The sequence below is a fragment of the Cavia porcellus genome, unplaced genomic scaffold (genome assembly GCF_034190915.1).
Source record: "Cavia porcellus strain 051 isolate PalLab524CR breed Dunkin Hartley unplaced genomic scaffold, mCavPor4.1 scaffold_5, whole genome shotgun sequence".
Classification (NCBI taxonomy): Eukaryota; Metazoa; Chordata; class Mammalia; order Rodentia; family Caviidae; genus Cavia; species Cavia porcellus.
In genome coordinates, this window is record NW_026947488.1 from 49,765,147 (window position 1) to 49,786,804 (window position 21,658).

The 21,658-nt window shown below is 37.5% G+C and overlaps 1 protein-coding gene across 4 annotated transcripts in view; it reads right to left on the minus strand.

Moving 5' to 3' along the window:
• Positions 1-21,658, minus strand: part of Ptpra (protein tyrosine phosphatase receptor type A) — a 160,406-nt gene that overhangs the window by 42,791 nt on the left and 95,957 nt on the right. For 2 of the 4 annotated variants that reach the window (XM_003476623.4, XM_063248780.1), the window contains exons 4-7: positions 15,391-15,417; positions 2,647-2,731; positions 1,728-1,801; positions 1,372-1,508 (exon numbers count right to left, since the gene is read on the minus strand). In XM_003476623.4, coding sequence (XP_003476671.2) covers positions 1,372-1,508; positions 1,728-1,801; positions 2,647-2,731; positions 15,391-15,417 — 323 coding nt within the window. Of the gene's footprint in view, positions 1-1,371; positions 1,509-1,727; positions 1,802-2,646; positions 2,732-15,390; positions 15,419-21,658 lie in introns of those variants that run through there. The other 2 variants (XM_063248781.1, XM_013159837.3) reach the window with 2 other exon arrangements.

The following is a 21,658-nucleotide window of genomic DNA, read 5'->3' on the forward strand; positions in this document are numbered from 1 at the left end:
TCATCTTTTACTCTGCTACCCTGAGTCTCTGCCTTTTAGCCACACGGCTTCTTTAATTTTATAGATATGTCCTCCCCTTACTCCTGACAGTTTGTTCTTGCTATTGCCAGTACCTGGAATGCCCCCCACCCCATTCTTGCCACTTCTGTTTCTTTGAGGAATTTCATTTTGACTGGGGTCATCAACTGGTGGTTTATACAGGTTCTCCTTCCTTGAAGAGTTACAAAAAACTCAAATCTCAGAGTGTGGTATATCATGTATGGGTACAAATTCCATATGATAAATGTGGTCATTATGTATATCTAACCTGTAGCAATAAACTACTTATTTTGTCTTTTTGAGACAGGATCTCACTATGCAGTTCAGGTCTGCCTTGAGCTCACTTTGTAGCCCAGGCTGGTCGTGAACTCATAACTATCCTCCTGCATGCTGGGATTACAGGAGTGTGTTACAATGCCTGGCTCTCCAATAAACTTATTTAATTAAAAAAAAATCTCAAAATAAGGCTTGTGCACGAGTCTGTCATAATACCCATTTTTTACATATATTCCTATGTTTGCTTCAGACATGCAGGGCCCTGCTCTAGACTCTAAAAGGCCGTCTCTTAATATGGGGTCCCACAGTTTGTACCAGTCCTTCATGTCTTGTATTGTGCTTTGCTTTTTTTTTTTTTTTTTTTTTGACAGGGTCTCACTTTGGTTTTTTTTTTTTTTTTTTTGCCTTTTTGAGACAGGGTCTTGTTGTGCAGTTCAGGCTGGTCTTGTGCTCCCTTTTGTAGCCTAGGCTGGTCTCGAACTCGAAATGATCCTCCTGCCTCAGCCTCCCAAGTGCTGGAATTACAGGCGTGAGCCACTATGCCCGGCGCAGGGTCTCACTTTGTAATCCAAGCTGGCTTCAAACTCATGGAAGTCCTCCTGCCTCAGCTTCACAAATGCTGGGATTACAGGTGTGTGTACCACCATGCCTGGCTGTTTTGAATTCATAGTTACTTTTGTTCTAGCTTTGCGGAGATTTCCCTACTGGGCAGTGAATTCCTTGAGAATAGGGACTAGAGCTGTTTTTGCTCCTGATCAAGTTGCTAGCATCCAGCATACTACTTAGAACATGTTAGATGACTAATAAGTGTTTATTAAACAAATGAAGTAACAACTGCAAGGGTGAATGGATGAATAGATGGATGAGTTGATGAAGAACGCAAAGCAAATCCTTTCCTTCCTGTTTTTGGTCACACAGGAAGAGGCAGATGAACTGCAGAACAATGTCTCACCTTTTAACAAGTAACAACCTGCTTTCTACCTTATGACTCAAAAAGGCACAGCCTTAGGTTTGCTTTCTTCTTTGTTTATAAGTCAGACTCAAAAAAGAACTCACGTTGAATTCTTCTCTGAAAAGCTTATTGTCATCGGCCATTCTCCGGTTAATCTCCTCCTCCAGCTTGTCCACCGGAAGGGGTGGGTACTTTCTGTTGGTGCTTGGGGACCTGGCCAGAAGTGGCACACTCTGGGGCTCTGCAGTGCACAAAGGTGAACGTCAGGCAGGTGCTCTGGAATGCAGCTCTTTTCTGAAAGCTAACTTGGGGATTCTATCCCATGGATCAAGCCCTGAACAACCAGAGCTGCCTCTTCAAAAGTTTTTTTTTTTTTTTTAAAATAGTCTCATTCTTTTAAAAGGCTAGGAAACCTCTAATTTATCAGTTTTCTTCTCCACAAAGGTACCCCATGCCTTACCCACATCCTCAGTGCGGCCGTTCGATAAGCGGAAAGAATTGGAATGGCTCCCAGCTTGCTTGTATTTCTTAAACCTAATGAGAAAATGTTCAAAACGAAAAACTAAGCACAGAGGCTCTGCAGTTCTGGTTTGTTTCTGCTTCACCTTGGCACAACAGAAGCCAACCCGAGTAGGACCATTGGTCTATTTTGGCTTATACAAGTCCTCTATCAGTTCCCATTTCAGAACCCAAAAGACAGCAAAGATACACCAGGAGGAAAAATAGTGACTAGAAGAATACAGTAAGGAAGACAGAAGATCTATAAAAAGCAAAAACACTGGGGCTTCCCCAGGGCAGCCTGGGTGTCTCAGGGAGAATATAGCTCCAGATTGGGCGGTCACAGGACTTGAGAGACACATGCCAAACTGTAAGGGTCATATAAGGTTCCTTTTTCTAACTTGCAGAAGAGAGGGAGCAATTAGAGAATGAACGCATCATCCTCTTCCTTGATTTCTTCTACTTGATTCTATTCACTGTTGGAGCTGCTGCGCTATATCCCCAGTGCTCCAGTACATTTTTTCTGAGCATGTAAACTTACTGGTACCCTTTTGGGGGTTACTTCCACAAGGTTATAACTGAAGGGCCTAAAACACTAGTCACTAACAACACAGACATGGCTTTTTCACCTAACGTCCAAAATATCCTCCTGGGTTTCAGGCTGAACTAGTATTGAAAGACTGGATTTGGACACATGGAAGCAAAAGACTATGTACAGCTTTTAAACTATTTCTCAGTAAAATTTTAATCTTAGCAATTTCGTGAGTCATTCTCCTTCTACCTGACTTGCCTTTATTCTAATTTCTTCTGGACTATTTGGGCTTACTGAGATGGTAGGGCATTGAAAGAGTCTAAGAGAATGCAGACACATTAGCACTTACCGTAACATGTACAGAAGTATGATAATACACACAATCACTAGCAGGGAGGACAGGGCTACTATCACTGCAATAATTGAAGTCTCATCTGAAACCAAGAGAAGAGAACAAGTCATCAGTGTATTGTGCAATGAAGAGTTCAACTCATCCGCTTAGGACAGCCTGATGAGGCAGAAGGGTTCATTCAGTGCTCCTGCAGATGAAGGGGGAGGGGAGAACACTGGCCCATTTTCTCCTGCCATCCCAGAGCTATGGGGCAGGGGCTGAAGGGAGGAAGGAATATACGACCAATGACATGAATGGAAATATCAAACATTTGGTTACTCTGTCTCTGTGAGTTAGAATAAAAGTTCTCTGAAGGCAGAGACTGTTTTATGTATTGCTATCTCTTCTAAGCCAAAACAATAGTCGGCATGTAAAAAGTACTGTAAGAGTTGGGTGTGGTAATGCACACTTAAAATCTGGTTACTCTGGGAGCAAAAGCAGTAGAACATAATAAGTTTGAGGCCAACCTGGGAAACTTAGAACTTGTCTCAAAATAATTTAATTTAAAAAAGTTTTAATTATAACATTTTTTTCTTAAAAAGGCAGGTTGCAGGATGTAAAGAGGACATTTTTCTTGCTCTTCAAGACAAAATCTTGCTAAACTGCCTAGGCTGGCCCTGAACTCATGATCCTACTGTCTTAGTCTCCTGTGTGCTGGGATTATAGGCCTGAAACATCATGTCTGATTTAAAAGACAATTTGTCTATCATAAGCCCAAAAGACATTCTGGCAGAGTGAATAAAATATTCTTAATTGAAACAGATATTACTAGACTTTGAGGTACTAAACTAGAGGATACTCCTTTCTCTTTCCCGTATCCTGCTCCCCCAAACAACTTTTGCCAGAATCCCAAGCATAGCTATGTTATGGCCTGGAGACAGGCAAGCCTCCGGCCAATCCACAGGGCCTGGATTTCTTCCCACTTTGAACCTACTCCCAGTTTTCATGCCAATGACTATGTTAGAACTTGTCTCCTCCACTCTCATCTCTACCATGAATTATACAACTAGTATTTGTTATTTACAGCTGTTGTCACTGGGGAGATTGTCCCTCCATATAAAGGTCAGTCCTGTCTTGTGGTTTCAATTATATCCATTACTGTCACCTCAAAGACTTGTGTCCTTGGCCTCACTTATTCTTCTCCAGACACCGTCCAACTCCATGCCTTTCTTCTAAGCTAACAGCTGTCTCCCCGACCAGCCCTCCTCCCCTCATCTCAGATAAGGTTCTGCTCTATTGCTCAGGCTGGTCTTGAACTTCACGCTCTAAGCGCCTGGAATTATAATTGTGTGCCAATGTGCCAGACTTTATTTCTATTCTCTAATTCCTTATCCCCAGGTTCTCCCTAGTCTATCTGCTCTGACTTGCATCCTCAGTGCTCTGTTTAACTGGCTCAGCAGGGGATGTTAACAAATGTTCTACAGGACCAAGTCTAATAGAACATTTCCATCTTTATCCGATTCAACCTCTTCATAGCATTCATCCAGAAAAACTTTTTATGGACCAGTAATTTCATGTCAGGTACTATTCCTGGCACTGGGAACAGAGAAGTGCTTAGACTTACATTCTTATAAACAAGTAAACATAATTTCAGACAGGGATGAGGGAAGAGGAAGAGGAGGAAGAGAAGAAAGAGAATCAGGAACGGAACAAAAAGAAGGAGAAGAAAAGAGGAAGAGAAGACGAGAAGGAAGAACAATAACAATAAAAACAACAGGAGGAGGAATAGTTAGGTGATGGAAAGTGATGGACAGAGAAGACAATGATAGAGTGGTTTGGGAAAGTCTCTGAGGAGGTAGTGTCTGAGTAGAGTTCTAAATAATAAGAGGAAGTGAACTATGCAAAACTCTGGGTGAAGAATTTTCTAGGTAAAGAGAAGAAGAAGCATAATAGCCTTTATGAACTTGGCTGGGTCAGGAAAGGCCTGACCCAGACAAAACAGCCAGAGAAGTGGGTAAGAGTCAAAGGACATGTTTTGTAGATCATGGCAGTAAGTGTGGGTTTAATTCTTAAATGTGGTAAGAAACACTATGTGATTGGAGGGACGGAACAGAGGCAAGATACAACTGGATTTTAAATTATTTGTAGTGCTGTGGATTGACCCCAAATGAATTTTTTTTTTTTTTGTCTTTTTCGTTTTTATCGGTACCAGGGATCGAACTCACGACTGCCGGCTTGCAAGGCAGGCGCTTATGCCGCTGAGCTAAATCCCCAACCCCCGAACCCAGATGAATTTATACTGAAGTTTTTATCTATGTATAGAGGGTTGGGGATTTAGCTTAGCACCATAAGCACCCGCCTGACAAGTATAAGGTCTTGAGTTAGATACCAAAAGAACAAACAAACAAACAATGGCTCCCATGTGTATTTATGTATAGAGATCACCTAAAGCCAAAAGCAATGATTCATATTTGTAATCCCAGGAACTCTGGATGCTAAAGCAGGAGGATCCTAAATTAGCAGGCAATTTAGTAAGAATTTGTCTCAAAATAAAACAGAATAAAAAGGGGCTGGGATGTAACTCAGTGGTAGATTGCTTACCTAACACGAGCAAGGATCTGGGCTCAATCCCCAGTACCAGGCACAAAACAAAATAAAACAGCTAATTTGATTCATGCACAGAAGCCATTAGGTGGGAGGTAGAAAACGGTGTCATGGAAACCAAGAGCAAAATTTTTCGAGGAGAAAATGAACTCAGTCAAACACTACCAACAGATTGAGCAGGATGATCAAGTGACACTAGACCTGATAAAGTGGCAGCTTCTGAAGACTTTTTTTCTTCGTACTAGGGATCAAACTCACAACCCTGTGCTTACAAGGCAAGCACTTGAGTCACTGAGCTAAATCCTTGGCCCTCTGATGACTTTTCAGAGTGGTTCAGTTGAGTATGGGTGAGAAAGCCTAAATGGAATAAAACTAAGACAGAGGAGTTGAGACATCACTCTTTTTATATTTACAAGAATGGATACAAAGAAAGGTGCAGCAGTTGGAGGAAAATGTGGGGTGCAAACTGTGGGGTGTGTGTGTTGCTGGGTTTAAATTCAGGGTCTTTGGGCTGCGCTACATCCCAACCTCTTTTTGTACTTTTTACTTTTGAGACATGGTCTCACTAAGTCAGTAAATTGATAGTATGGGCTTAAACTGCCTCAGTCTGGGATTACAGGCTTGTGTCTCATGTCTTGTTTTTTTTTTTTTTCTGTTGTAAAGGGATGGGGTAAATTACACCATGCTTGTTTGTTGGTGGTGATATGGCGCTTATCTTAAAATGAGCATTTACACTGGTTAACCACTCTCTCCTCTTTGAAGTACTTTCTTGCTTCACATGCAAAGCACTCTATGGGTCCTCTTGCTGTCTTTTAGCTGCTCCACCTTTCTCCTTTGCTGGTCATTCCTCTTCTAATACCAGGTTTCTAACTGTGGGAATTCCTCAGGGCTCTATCCTTCGCACTCTTCTCTACATTTTACCTAACTGATCTGATCAGATAGATGCTCTAAGCACAGACGATGTGCCAACAATGCCCACATTTGCACTGCTTGTTTCTGACTTCTTTGAGCTTCAGACTCTCAGCTGCTTACTGGTCACCTCAACCTTAAATTTCACTGTCAACACAAACTTTCTGATTTTAAGCCTTTCCCTCATCGCTCAGTGGCTACCACTCCCATTCTGCTGTTAAAGTAAAATATGTGTAAGCCACCTGGATTTCTTCATGTTTTTCTTCTATACCCAGTATAGTTCCAAGTAATGTACTTAGGGATAGAACTAATACCTTATCTCCATTGTCCATTTTCTATTGTCATCTACCATTGTAGTTCCAATCTCTAAGATCTGAAACCTGGATCACAAAAGTAAATTCTGAACCTAGCCAATCCATCTCTAAAAAGTAGACAGAGTGATATATAAGAAAGCATATCAGATCATGCACTTCCCTTTCAATGGTTTCTTAAGCTTCTAAAATATTGTAAAATCTCATTTTCTTACCCAACCTATAACAACTTTCCTAACTCAGCCTCACCTCCCTATCTCCTGCCACTGTTTCTTTGCTCACTGAACTTCATTCTCTGGTACCCTATGTTGTTCATTCACCCTCACACCTCTCAGATGTTAGTCCCCTGCTTCATATGGCCTCCCTCCATTTGGATAACTCCCACTCATCCAGTTCTTACTTTAAGTGTCACCTTCCCCGGAGAGGTCTTCTGACTTTCAAATACTAAATTTATCATCTCTAAAATAGGTTATTCTGAGGATTAAATAAGCTTATATACATGAAAAAAAAAGATTATACACATGAAGTTTTGGGCAGTAACGAGCATAGACTATATATACTCAATATTAACTTTTATTTTCTATGCTATTCTCAAAGAGCAACCTATTATTTCCCTTACTAATATTGCTCACACTTTGTAGTTACATATTTATTTGACTGTAGTTGATTAATGAGCGTACTTCCTTTGTATCATGAACTCCATAGGGGCAAACATTACATGTTTTGTCTCACACTGTGTATCTTAAAACCTAGCAGAGGTTCTCATACACAGTAGAAACTAACAATACTGCATTATGATGTGTGAATGAACAGAAGAATTAGTAATTAGCACTAAACATGTTTTCATAAATTGCAATCACAGAAGAAAGTATATCAGGTATTATAACAAGGTAATCAGAAGGCTTGGGATATAGCTTAATGGTAAATCAATTGCCTAGCATACATGAGGCCTGGGTTCAATAAAGGGGACAAGTTAGGGGAGTTGGGCATGATGGTCCACACCTGTAATTCTAGCACTGTGGAAGGGTGAGGCAGGAGGATTATAAATTGAAGCCCAAACTGACCCAGCCTTGACTCAAAAATTTTTAAAAAGGTCTGGGGAAGGTTCTGCATTCAATTTCCAGTACTACCTACCTATCTATTTACTTATATACACACACAAATAAACTTAAAATTTAAAAATGAGACACCCGGTGATGAAAAGGGAAAGCCTTGCTTTCGTGTCCAGAGCCTGCACACTAACAATGGCGTTTATCCAACTTTCCAGGCTCAGGTAAGTCTTTGTCTAGGACAGAAGTGAGCAAACATGGCCCAAATCTAACCCACATCCATTTTTGTAAATAAAATTTTATTGGAACATAGTCACATTCATTCATTTATATACTGTGCATGACTGATTCTGTACTACAGAGGCAGAGCTAAGGTGATGTGACAGGGACTGTATGGTGGCAAACTGAAACTGTTTATTACTTGGCTGGCCCTTGATAGAAACAGTCTGGCAATTCATAATCTATAACACTATACTTCCTTTTCTCTTACACAATTCTACCTCGAATATCATTTTTTTTTTTTTTACTAAATCCTTCTCTGCTCCCTTTAACAAACTTAATAGCTCCTTTGTTTCCTACACTTTTGTAATAATATGTACCAGCCTCGTCACATTGGATTAGGGTGACTGATTCTAGATCCATTAAATAATAAGCTTCTTGAAGACATGAACTCAAGAACATTTCCAGATACCCATAATCTCAAATTTTATGTAGGGCCAATGATGTAGCTTAATGCTTCCCTAATCCATACAAGGCCCTGGGTTTGAACTTCAGCACCATAAAAAACAAAAGAACTAACTACTTGCGCCAGGCAAGTCCTGAGGATACAGCAGTCAACAGATCAAAATTCTTTCCCCTTACAGAATTCACATTTTAGTGGAGAACAGGACAATCCTTAAGTAAGGAAACACAGACAGTGATATATGCTATTAGGAAAAATATAAGGAAGAGTAAAAGAGGGAAAGGGTAGGGAGTGTTCTATTAAAATGGTGCAGTCAGCAAAGATCTTGAATGAGTGAGTGAATGGAATGGGTAACATCAGGAAGGTACAGAACAGTGCAGTATTGTTGATGACAAAGAACAGACAATTATAAGCAATACAAAGAATAAGGGAACCACTGAGCCAGATAACTTAGAAACTGAATAAAAATTACTATTAAAGCACATTTTAGCTGCCATACAACAAAGCACAATCCTCTGTCATTATCATAACACCTTAGGTCAGTGATAACAAACTTTTAGAGCTTTCAATGATACAAACAGCTCACTGCCACATGCATACCATGGGTTCACCACCACTGCTTTAGGTAGACATCATTATTAAACCTATTTTAGAGATAAGGAAACTGAGCAGAGAAATTAAAATAACTTGCTCATGATTATACAGCTGCAAATCAAATGGAAGAAAACAAAATTATACTACTTTACAGATTCTTCATAAATTGTAGGACCAAGAACACTTTTCACTTCTATGCTTGGAGGCCACAACTATCCTCCATCATAAAATTCAGATTTTACCTCTTAACAACAGAAGTATATCCATTTTTCCCAATTTTTATTTTTTTAGTACATTTGTAGTACATTATGATTATAATTCTAACGGGGGGTTGGAACACATCATTTGCTCTTTATTTATATTTTTAGTTTCTCATATAAGCCACACCATAAGATATTTAAACTTCTGTGTCTGATTTATTTCACCTCACATTATGGTCTCAATGTACACCCATTTTCCTACAGATGACTCAAATTTATCCTTTATGGTAGAATAGTATGCCACTCTATATAAATACTAAACTTTATTCATCTGTTGAACATCATATAGGATGCTTCTAAGATTCAGCTATTATGAATCGTGCTGCTATAAACATGGGTAAACATGTATCATTGTATAGTGTACTTGATCTTGGCCAAAATACCAAGAAGTGATCACTATATAGTAATATGTTATCTTTAACTTTTTTTGAGGAATCTCCATACTAATTTCCATAATAATTGTACTAGTTTTGCATTTTCACCAACAAAATAGAAAGGTGTCCCCCCTCACTTCACTTGCTTGTTATTTGATTTCTGGATGATGGCTATTCTTTCCGGAATAAGATGGAGTCTCAGTGTTGTTTTAATTTGCATATTTCCTGCTCGCTCTGGCAGTACATATATTAATTTGTATTTCTCTAATGGCCAGAGATGAACATTTTTTTCAATGATTTATTAGTTATTTGCTACTTTGTCTCAAGAGTATCCATTCATTTCAGTTGCCCAGTTTTTGACGGGGTTTTTTATTTTACAGGGTTTGTTTTTTTAAGACATTATTATGTAGTTTGGATCCTCTGTCTGAGGAATAGTTGACAAAAAATTTTTCCCATCCTGTAGGTTGTCCCTTCACTCCATTGGCTATTTCCTTTGCTATGCAAGGGATATCTTTCAATTTTATATCTTTTCCAATTTCCTTTTGAGAGTACTGTTTTTGTTGTAGAAGTCTTTTACTTCCTTGATAAATATTAATGCCTAAATATTTAATTTTTCTTGATGCTACTGTAAATGATATTGTTTCCCTAAATTCTTTCATGAGTTTATTACTATTGGTATACAGGGACACTCTTGATTTTTGGGTAATGATTTAGCATCCTGCCACACTAGTAAGTTTGGTTATTAATTCTAGGAGTCTTTTGGTAGAATTCTGGGGTCTGCTTGATTGTTCTCAGTAGTGTTTTGAGTAATATATTAAACAGGTGTTGTGACAATGGACATCCTTGTCTCGTTCCCAATTTTAGAAGCTTTCAGTTATCCCCCATTAATATGATGTTGGCGGTAGGTTTGTCATAAACAGTTTTTATCAAATTGAGATAGGGTACTTCTAAATGTTCTTTGGCATTTTTTTTTTAATCACAAGTCATACTAAATTTTACCAAAGGCTTTTTCTGTCTGCTGAGATAATGATGCGATTTTTGTCCTTACTTCTATTTATGTGATGTGCTGAATTTATTGATTTATATTGAACCATCCTTGCATTCCTAGGATGAAACCTACTTAGTCATGAAGAATGATGTTTCAGATGATTGTTATCTATATTCTTTAAAGAGATTGGTTTATAGTTCTAATTTTGGTTGGGTCCTTGTCTGGTTTTAGATCAAGGTAATGCTAGCTTTTAGGAATGACTGGTGGTACTCCTTCCCTTTCAATTTCATTAAACAGCTCAAATAATATTGGCATTAGATGATCCCTGAAGTTCTTATAGAATTAAGTGATGAATATACCTAGTCTTGGGCTTTTCTTTTTGTTAGTTGACTGTTTTTGTGTTTTTACTGCTTCTGTTTCATTGCCTGTTATTGGTTTATTCTGGGCTTTTGTTTCGTTTTTTGAGAGAGTTTCACTATGTGGTTCAGGCTCTCCTTGAACTCACTATGTAGGTCAGGTTAGCCTTGAGCTTGCAGCAATCGTTCTGCCTCAGTCTCATTCAGGGCTTTTATCATCATCTTGCTTCTGATATGGTAATTCATATATATCTAGGAATTTATTCACTTTTTTCTGGATTTCCCTATTTATTGGAATACAGGTTTTCAAAGGAGTTATTAATAATCTGGAGTTTGGTGGGGTCCCCTGTGATTTCATTTTTTTTTGTACTGGGGATTGAACTCATGACCTCGTGCTCATCAGACAGGTGCTTATGCTACTGAGCCAAATCCCCAGCTTCTTTTTCATTTCTAATTGTACTGATTTGGGTCTTTTCATTCCTTTTATAGGTAAAAGTAGCTAAGGGCTTATCTATTTTATTTATTCTTTCAAAGAGACAGCTCTTTAATTGAATTTGTATCTTGTATCAATTTCATTAATTTCTGCTCTGAACTTTATAATATCTTTCCTCATACAGTAAGTCATCTGGAGTGCAAACCTGCACAGGTATAATGTTGCTGGCTACAAATAAATCCAATTTATAAACAATTCTACCAGAATGGGACTTGTTTGTTGGTTTTGGATTATTCTTGCCTTTCCTGGGACTCGAGGTACATCACCGGGTTATTTATTTGAACTTGCTCTGTTTTTCTGACATGAGAGCATTCATAGCTATAAACTTCCCTTTTAGGACTGTTTTCATTGTGTCCTACAGGTTCTGATATGTTGTAATTACATTATCATTTGATTTTAGGAACTGTCTAATTTCTTCATTATTTCTTTTGTGACCTAGTGATTATTCAAGAATGCAGTATTAATTTTCATGTTTCATAAATTGTGGTTTGTTTTGTAACTGTTTTCTAATTGCATTGCACTGACATTAATATGCATGGAAATTTTTTATTTTTTCCCCTTTTTCTTCGTGAGACAGGGTTTTGCCATGCAGTTCAGGCTGGCTTTGAACTCACTTTGTAGCCCAGACTAGCCTCAAAATTGCAGCTATCTTCCTGACTCAGACTCCTGAGTGCTGGGATTACAGGCAACACTCAGCCAAAATTTTGGTTCTTTTGCATTTACTTAAGCAACATTTATGGGTTAGTATGTGGTGTATTTTGGAGAAAGTTTCTGCTGCACTGTTGAAACAAATGTGTAATATGTTGCTATGGAGTGGAATATTCTATAGCTATTATTACTATGGTAATCTAAGAACACCTCTGTTATGTCCTCTGAAAGTCTCATGTATAGATAGATGGGGCTTTTGGAAGGTGATTAGATCATGGGTGTCATGATATTACATTAGTTCACTGATGGGTTTATAGCTAGGTATGATGTTGGCAGGTAAAGCAAGGTGGGAAGAGGTGCGTCACTGTAGGTATGGCTTGGAAGACTTATATATCCCTCCTCTTCCCTTGAGCTCTGCTCTGCTTCTTGGCTGCCATGCCATGATCTCTTTCTCCTCTGCCTTGTTGCCCTATTTTGGAGCCAGCTGGCTACGGACTGGAACATCTATAAACGGAACCAAAATAACCTCTTCTCCCTCCTTTAACTTGTAAGTGTCGAGTAACTTGTTCCAGTAACAAAAGTGACTAAGACAACCTCTAAAGAAGAGTGTCAACCACTTTCTAGACTTTAACTCCAGCAAAATATTGAAGGAAAAAACTAAGAAACAGATCTAGATGGTTCTAGAACTCTGTAGCTGAAAGATTTCTTTATAACTATTAAGACGACACAATTTTTTTTGAGATAGGGTCTTACTATGTAAGTGCATGCTGGTTCAGAAAAAAGCTTTCCCTCTCTTTGATTCCAGCTCCAGAGCTGCCTTTTACTCTGACATGGTATCTCATTTTCTTTATCTACCCTCACTACTGCTTTCACAGCCACAAAGGTGCTATAGAAAGAAAATACCTCCCCAATAAACCTGCTACATGGAAATGTCTCAGTTTGGTTGTAAGGAAAGTGTGTTTTCCTTAGAATCAAACTAATAAATATTACTTACCCCAGTGAAGGGTAAGTAATAACTGGAGAGCAGGCAGAGTTACCATGACTGCTGACTTCATGCTGAGGTACTTTAGTTGGGCCAGATTAGGCCAGACTGAATTTAGCGCATGCCTGTGTATTACACAAATCATCCAAAGTGACACCAAGAAAAATGCTTTAAAAGGCCAGGCAAGGTGGCACCCACCTGTGATCCTAGTACTTGGGAGGCTGAGGCAGGAGGATGGCCACGAGTTCAAGGCTAGCCTGAACCATATAGAGAAATCCTGCCTCAAAAAAGACAAAAACAAAACAAAACAAAACAAAACAAAACAAAACAAACCTTAAAAAAAGAAAGATGGTTTTAGGGACCAGGGATTTAGCTCAGTGGCTCACGTGCTTGCTTGCTAAACATGAGATCATGAGTTTGATCCCCGGTACCAAAAGCAAAATAAAACAAAACAAAAAAACTTTTAAAAAAGACAAATATTATATAATTGTTATATAATATTTAAGTGAGCTATCTAGAACAGAAAAATTTTAGAAAGAAAGTAGAATAATACCTGCTACCAGGGGCTGGGAGAAAGGAGGAAATATAAAGTTACTGTTTAGTGGGCATGAATTTTCAGCAATATGGAAAAAAGTTCTGGAAATGGATGATTACATTAGATAAATGTATCTATTATCACACTGCATGCTTAAAAATTATTAAAATGGTCAATTTTATATTAATGTATTTTTCACAATTTTGTTCTGCTTTGTTTTAGGAGGTGCTAGGGATTAAACTGAGGGCTTCATGCATGTTAGACAAGCTATTGCTGAACTACCTCCACAAATTTCAAAGATTAAAAACTTAGTTCTAGAAAAATAATTTAAAGTGCATTAAAAAAATAACACACATAAGAAATAACTAGCTTCCCAAACTTCAAAAAGAAAAGAAGAAAAACTGTCTGCCCATTCCTTTATTTTACTCCTTTTTGCTTGGATAATTACAACATGGGCCACTGCTGTTTAAAAGTACCCCAAAGGCCAGTGTATAAAAACTTATAACCTAATCATCATTATTAGACATAACTTGTTATCAAACTCATTGTAATGTAAATATCTCCAAACAATTGACGTTTTCTCAAAAAGCATTTGACTTTATAGATCAGTGATAAGAATTTGTGCTTACCAGGCAAAAGCCCTGGGGTTCAATTTCCAGCATACATACATATATAAATAAAGTTTACAGCAATACTGTTAATGATTTGCTCTGATAAAACTGTATTATGGAGATTGAAATACTACTGAGAATTCATATACCTCTTTGCTTTCCTGTTTGGTCAGAGGAACTATAGAAAATTATCTTAGGTTTAAAAAGATATGTTATCTTAGTAAAAGTCTCATATATCACAATTAGCAATGAACAGTGCTACGGTGCCTGCTGGGCAAGTGTGAGGTGTGAGTATAATCCCCAATACCAACAAATAAACAACAACAAATATATCTATATATTGTTAAAAGAGCAAACAAATATAAGAACCTACTACAATATAAACCTACTAAGTTCTATATTTGATACAGAGTCTGGTAAATGAATCTGAATAGCAAGGATACTATCAGTCCAATGTTTGTTTCCTGAGTTTAGGAATGTAAGAGCTAGAAAAACAAGGGAAATATGTACACAGTATGCTAATATCTTACAATTACTCCTCATCAAATGGCTTGATGGATAGACAACATATAGAGAGTATTCACTTTTCTAACTCAAATACTCCCTACTAAGTGAGACTTCAGAATGTACCAATATTTAATTATGCAGACAAAATTATATGTAGCTAAACAAGGCAGCAGGGATGAGGAGGAGGGCATACACAAAATTCCAAAACCGATTTAATAAACAGAAAATCTTTCATGGAGTTTCATTCTTCAAACTCAATCATTTAAATAGAATGCTACATAATGCCCCTTTTTCCCTGTGTTATGATCTTTTCACAGTGGCTTCACTGTTTCTGAAGCAAACCATGCCACTTCTACATGACAGCCCACATACCCTTGCCCTCTGGTGATCAAGTATTTAGAGTACACCTTTGACCATAGAGATAGCATATCAGGCAATAGGAGATTTATATGAGTACTGAAAAAGCCATAAAGGGTTTTATAGACTAGAAGAAAAACAATAGGAAGTCAATATGTTTAGAGGTGCGTATCACTTAGAAATCAGATATTAACTATGGCATACAAATTATGGCCTAATATAGCCCACCAAAAAGTAATATTAAAAAGTGAACACGACAAAGTAATATAGTGTTTCTTTTATTAGTTGTTAAAATACAATGAAACTATTAGAAACCTGTAATCTACATTTTAAAACACTCTAAATATTTGTTCCTGTTACTCATTTCTGAGATTAATATAAAAGCAATTTAATGGAAAATAAACAACACAGCCACAAGGTTACCACAGACTGAGTAGAGGAAACACAGAAGAATACTGTTTACTAGGTAAGAGGGACAACAGATACAAGGTGAATGGCTCACCTCTTCTGTCCTTGGAGTCAGAATTACCTGTGTAATAAGTGAAAAACAGAAATATTCACTCAGGTTAAAGAAAAACATTACTGTTCAACTTAAAAACAAGCTCTACAAATACAGATGCATGAATAATGCTGGAGGTAGAATGAAGCATCCTCCAATAACTGGGAAACAGGCTGCCCAAATTCACTAAATTGTAGTCAGTGGTTGGACCTTCATTATAGCACAAATATTCATAAAAAGTTCAGGAATGCAAGGAGAAATACAAATATATCTATTAGGACTTTATATCTGTTGACTAACTAAAATGCAAGAGGTTCTTGGTGCTTTGGCACACGCCTGCAATCCCAGCACTCGGGAGGCTGAGGAAGGAGGATCACTGGAAGTTCTGGGCTACAAAGCGTGTTCAAGGCCAGCCTGCACAGTGAAACCCTGCCTCAAAAAGACCAAAAAAAAAAAAAAGCCAAGAGGACAAGATTAAATAAAAGACCTCCTTGGTAAAAGGTAAAAAAATCTATTTAGTAGATACATACTTAAAACATATATAAATATATGTAATTTAATATATATATTTTTATATTCTGACAGAAAAAACTTTTCAAAGACCTGTGGAATATTTATAAGCCCTTATAAATTCCTGATAATAAAAATAGTGCAATATTCTTTTATTAAGATGTAATAAAACCAGAAATTAACAAAGTAAAAAACACTTGAAAATTAAAATAAAAATTTAGAAATATCCACAAAAATATCCATGATGAAAACACTTTTGTGGTACTACCCACCAATTCTCCCTTAATATTTATGTCTACTTCTTTTTGCCTTTGGTACATACCATCCTGTTTTTTAGCTGAGCACAAAGTTGTCCAACTAGAGATCCCTTGTGCTAGATATAGTCAGGTGATAACTTCTGGCAATAGGATGTAAACAAAAACAATGTGGGTAATTTCAGGCACAGCTTTTGAAAAAGAAACTGTCTCCATTCCTTCTGCTTTTAGAGGTTGGAACTAGAGTTTAATGTTGAGAGAAGATAACCAAGCAGACAAAAGCAACCTCATTGGGATGGTAGGGTCACACTGAAAAGAGACTTGGTCTCTAATAAGGCAAACTCTCTGTCCACCTCCAGGAAGAGAAACTCACTTTGGTCTTATTTTAGTCACTAAACTTTGGTTTACCTTTGTCAAACATCTTAGGTTGTACTCTTACACACAACTACCTGCAGGAATACCTCGTACTGAATGTTAATTAACTAGAGAATAAAGATAATAATTCAAGAAGACAAAAATGACACAAAATAAATTGAAAGAAGGCAGAAAGACTAAGAATAAAAATCAAAAAAAAAAAAATGAAAAGTAACAGAACTAATAAACAATAATAGGTTCTTTAGGAAAAAAAATAAATTCTGTCAGCCAAAATAAGAGGATAACAAATATATAAAAATGAAAAACATTTGTGGCTATGAAGGAAATTAAACAATTTTAAGATTTTATTTTTTTCTCAAATTCATTTAAATAAATTAAAAAATATTAATGAAAGGCATAGTTTTGTTTTACTTTTTGTATTAAGGATTAAACCTAGGGTTTTTTTCATATGCTAGGCAAGTGTACTACTTCTGAGCTATATCCTTCCCCTGCCCAGCTCTTCTAAAAATTTTTGAGACAGAATCTTCCTAAGTTGTCCCGGATAGTCTCAATCTATGAGACTAGTGGCATGTGCCACTGTAGCTAGTAAAATGTGTAGTTTTGAATGTAAACTTTCAGATTCTTCTCATGAAGCGAAACAAAACATTGATAACTAAAATTTATCAAAAATAGCACACACATACACACACACAAAAAAGCACACAAAGGAAAAACATAGATCAAGCTCAGTTAAAAATAACCTGCAGAAATCAACAGAAAAGGCCCTAAATAAACTAGTATCAAACAGATTTCAACAGTTTGCTACAAAAATGATAAAACATTACCAAGTAGAGTTGTTTTTGTGGGAAAATAATTCAAAATTTAAAAACCTATTAACATAATCCTCCATAGTAACCGAACAAAAGACAGATACTACTTGCTTTCTGATGCTGAATTGGCAACTGGCAAAATTTACTTGACATAAAAGTTCTTTAAAACAAGAATAAAATTTTCATGAAAAAAAAAAATTTTTTTTTTTTTTGTCTTTTTTGTTTTTATCGGTACCAGGGATCGAACTCACGACTGCCTGAGTTTGATCCCCAGTACCGATAAAAAGGAAAAAGACAAAAAAAAAAGAAAGGGTTGGGGGTGTAGCTCAGAGGTTAAGTGCCCCAGGGCTCCATGTCCCACACTGAGGGGAGGAGAAGGGGAATGAAAGAGGAAAGGGTAGCTATGGACGGGTCCAGAATCCCAGCATTTGGGAAACTGAGGTAGAAGAGCCTAAAACTGGTATCAAAAAAAAGTAGCAGTGCTTGGCTAGCAAGTCCAGAGCCACTGATTTAATCCCCAGTATTAGTGGAAACAAAACAAAACACATTTGTGTGTCAATCTGTCAGGGAAGTACAAATTAATATATGTTAGGATGTTTTTTTACTTGTCTGGTTGGCAGTGATCCAGAAGTCTGATTAGTTGTCACAGTGAAGAATGTATAGAAAAACAGATACTCTGATAGAATGCTAGGTAGGGATACATTTCCGAAAGGAAGGAAATTTGACAATATCCATAATTTATAAATGGACACAAAATATGCTAGTAATGTTTTCATATGTGTCTTTTTTGTGAGACAGGGTCTCATATGTAGCCCACAATGGCTCTGAACTCATGATCCTCTTTTCTTAGCCTCCCAAGTACTGGAATATGGGTATGTGTCACTATATTCAGCTTCACATGCGTTTAAAATAACAAATTGTATTGTTTATAAAAACACACTGACAAGGCCAGGGACTTAGCTCAGTGGTATAAGTGCCTGCCTGGCAAGTGCGAGGTACAAAACCAAACCAAACCAAACCAAACCAAACCAAACCAAACCAAACCAAACCAAACCAAACCACTGACAACAACCTGAATGTCTGCTGGTGGGGAGATACAATAAAACAGCTCTTTATTAAAATACAGAACAAGGGGCTGGGAATTTAGCTCAGCAGCATAAGCACCTGCCTTGCAAGCAGGCGATCATGAGTTAGATCCCCAGTACCGATAAAAAGGAAAAAGACAGGGGCTGGGGATTTAGCTCAGTGGCATAAGCACCTGCCTTGCAAGCAGGCAGCCGTGAGTTCGATCCCCTGTACCGATAAAAAAAATGAAAAAGGCAAAAAAAAAAAAAAAAAAAAAAAAAAAAGTCAAAAAGGAAAAAGACCAAAAAAAAGCAAAAATACAGAACAAGCTAGCCATACTGGATATGCCTGCAATTCCAGCACTTGAAACAGAAGGACTGAGAACCAGTGATTTAGCTTAGCGGCATAAGTGCCTGCCTGGCAAGTGCAAGGTTGTCAGTTTGATCTCCAGTACAAAAAAAAAGGATTCAGAGTTTGAGGCTAGCCTGGATTAAATAGTGAGTTCAAGGCAACCTAGACTACATATTGAAACTTTGTCTCAGAAAACTGAACCAAACCAAACTGAACCAAAGTAAACTAGTGGAATACAGTTGTAGTCCAGAGTAGAGGTCTTGGGTGAGGCCCTGTGTTCAAACCCCCTCCCCAATTACACAATAAAGTATATGTACAGAACAAGAATGATACACTAATTGAAAATAGCAATGTCCCAAAATGAATACATGCCTTTGCTTCTTTTCTTTTTCTTTATTTTTTTGAGATGAAGTCTTGCTATGATGCCCATACTATTCTTGAACTCATGAGCTCAGGCAATCCTCCCACCTTACCCTCCTTAGTGCTAGAACTATGAGCTCCTTCCCAGTACTGAGGAAGGACATCAGGGCCTTTACTGAACTACATCTCTAGCACTTTTTTACATTTTGAGACAGGTCTTGCTAAACTGCTACACTGCCCAGGCTAGACTCAAACTTACAACCCTCCTGCCTCAGCTCTCAGAGTGCTGGGATTACAAGTGTATGCCCCATGGCTGGCTCTTTGCTTATTTTCAAAAGGAAAAAAAGAGACTCAAAGCAAAGGTCAACAGAAAAGAACCCATTAAGAAGATTCAGGATAACATCCAATATCTAGGTAATACATGGATTTTAGAAGTTTAGAAGAAGAGAACACAGAAAATGGAAGGAGTACCATTTTTTTTTTTTCCTCTTTTTATCGGTACCGGGGATCGAACTCATGACTGCCTGCTTGCAAGGCAGGTGCTTATGCCGCTGAGCTAAATCCCCAGCCTCTAAGGAGTATCATTTTTAAACACAAGAAAACTTTGAGAATGGAAGGACTAAAGTTCCAAAATCAAGTACTCAGAATAATGAATAAATACAACTCAAAGACACATCTCTGTGAAATTTTAGGACACCAATGACAGAGAAGAATACATAAAAGCACATAAAAAATCAACAGTTAGGATAGCAGAATTCTCCAAGCTTGTAAGCAGGAGTTAAATAGGATAAGAATTTTAAAAATCTGTGGGTAAGACAGGTATAGTGGTATATGTGTGTGATACCAAAAACTCAAAAAAGGCTGAGGCTGGAGGAGTCCCAGTTAATTCTTTTTTTGGAAGAAGAGGGAGATTCCCAGTTTGAAGACAGCCTGGGCAACAAGTGAGACCTCATCTCAAAACAAAAACCAAAACCCTAAAGTTCTATACACAGCCTAAAGACACTTCTATATATGTCAAGTGCCAGCAATTTTACCTATGGGCCTCCTTCTCAAGAAGCCCCTGAAGGATGTATTCTACTAAATGAAGAAGGACAAGAAAGATAACAACATAGAAGCCTAGAAGCAGCAAAGAGATTCCCACAATGATAGAGAAGGGAGTCCTAAGATCTGTTTAGGAATCTGAGGTCAACAAGCCCAAAATGGAATAAGACAATGGAGGGCACAGGTAGAATTTTTCTACATTAAACAAAACAAAACCAAACCCAGATTATCTAATAGGTCTGATTTTGTAGTAAACTACATCAAGTCTCTGGAGAATGTAGAAACAATAATTAAACAGAACAGAAACAAAAAATAAGGCAAATCTTAAGTCTAGAAAAAAACTGCGTAAGAAAAAAATCAAATCAGTCAAGCAATAAATATTTCAGTCATAATAATGTTATATAATAATATATAGTACTATTTTATAGTAATACAAAAATATTGAAGTAATTATTTAACACTTTTTTGAAAGGGGGGGTACCAGGAATCGAACTCACGACTGCATACTTGCAAGGGAGGTGCTCATGTCGTTGAGCTAAGTCCCCAGCCCCAGAAGTAATTATTTAAATAAAAATTGGAATATAAGAATTACAGGAAGATTGAAGGATTATTAAAATGGTTGTAAAGAGTCGGATGTGGGGTTTAGGACTATGAAGTCCTCGTGTGCCATAATGGCTTCCTTGTTTTTACTAGTCTTGAATAAAATCCACCAGTGACAGGTAGCCTCAGGTTCTCATGACATGAAATACATTAAATATAAAATAACAGGATTCTTAGTTATGTCATAATATGGACCTAAGTCAATGTCTGGAAAACTAAGTTTCCTACCAGCAGTGTAGAAAGACCACAAAAGCAAAAAACATTCCTTATTTGTCACTTGCCTTGATAAATAAAGCAAATCATTTACCCTCTATCTATAGTCTTAAAAATGTATTAAAAGAAGACAATTATCCATGGTTACCTCATAGCATAGTTAAAGAGAGTAAAGAATAGAACATGGGCTATGCAGTCTGTTAGGCCTGATTGTCAGTCTCACCTCCTTCTCCTTCAGCTTGCACAAGTTACTCTGCCTCTCCTCCCTAAGCAACAGCCATAATCCACATCAATAAACACATTTTACACTGTTATTACTCACATACAAGTACACTTGCATAAAGCAGGTGAAAATTTCACAAAGTTCTACATGCAATGTAAAACGAACAGAAATGGAATAAGACTATCCATTAAAGCAAAATAAGGAGGAAATAGTGGTAAAGACTCATAATCCCAGCACTCGGGGAGGCTGAGGCAAGAGGACTGCTGTTCATTAGAGGTCAGCCTGGGCTATACAGTGAGTTCAAGGCCTGTCTCACAAAACCAAAAAATGGGCCGGGAGTATAGCTCAGTGGCACAGCACCTGCCTGGCAAGTGCAAGGTTCTAAGTTTGATTCTTGGCACCAAAAAAAAAAAAAAAAAGCAAAATGAAACTAATGGCAATCTGTTAAACTGATCTCATGAATGCATTAT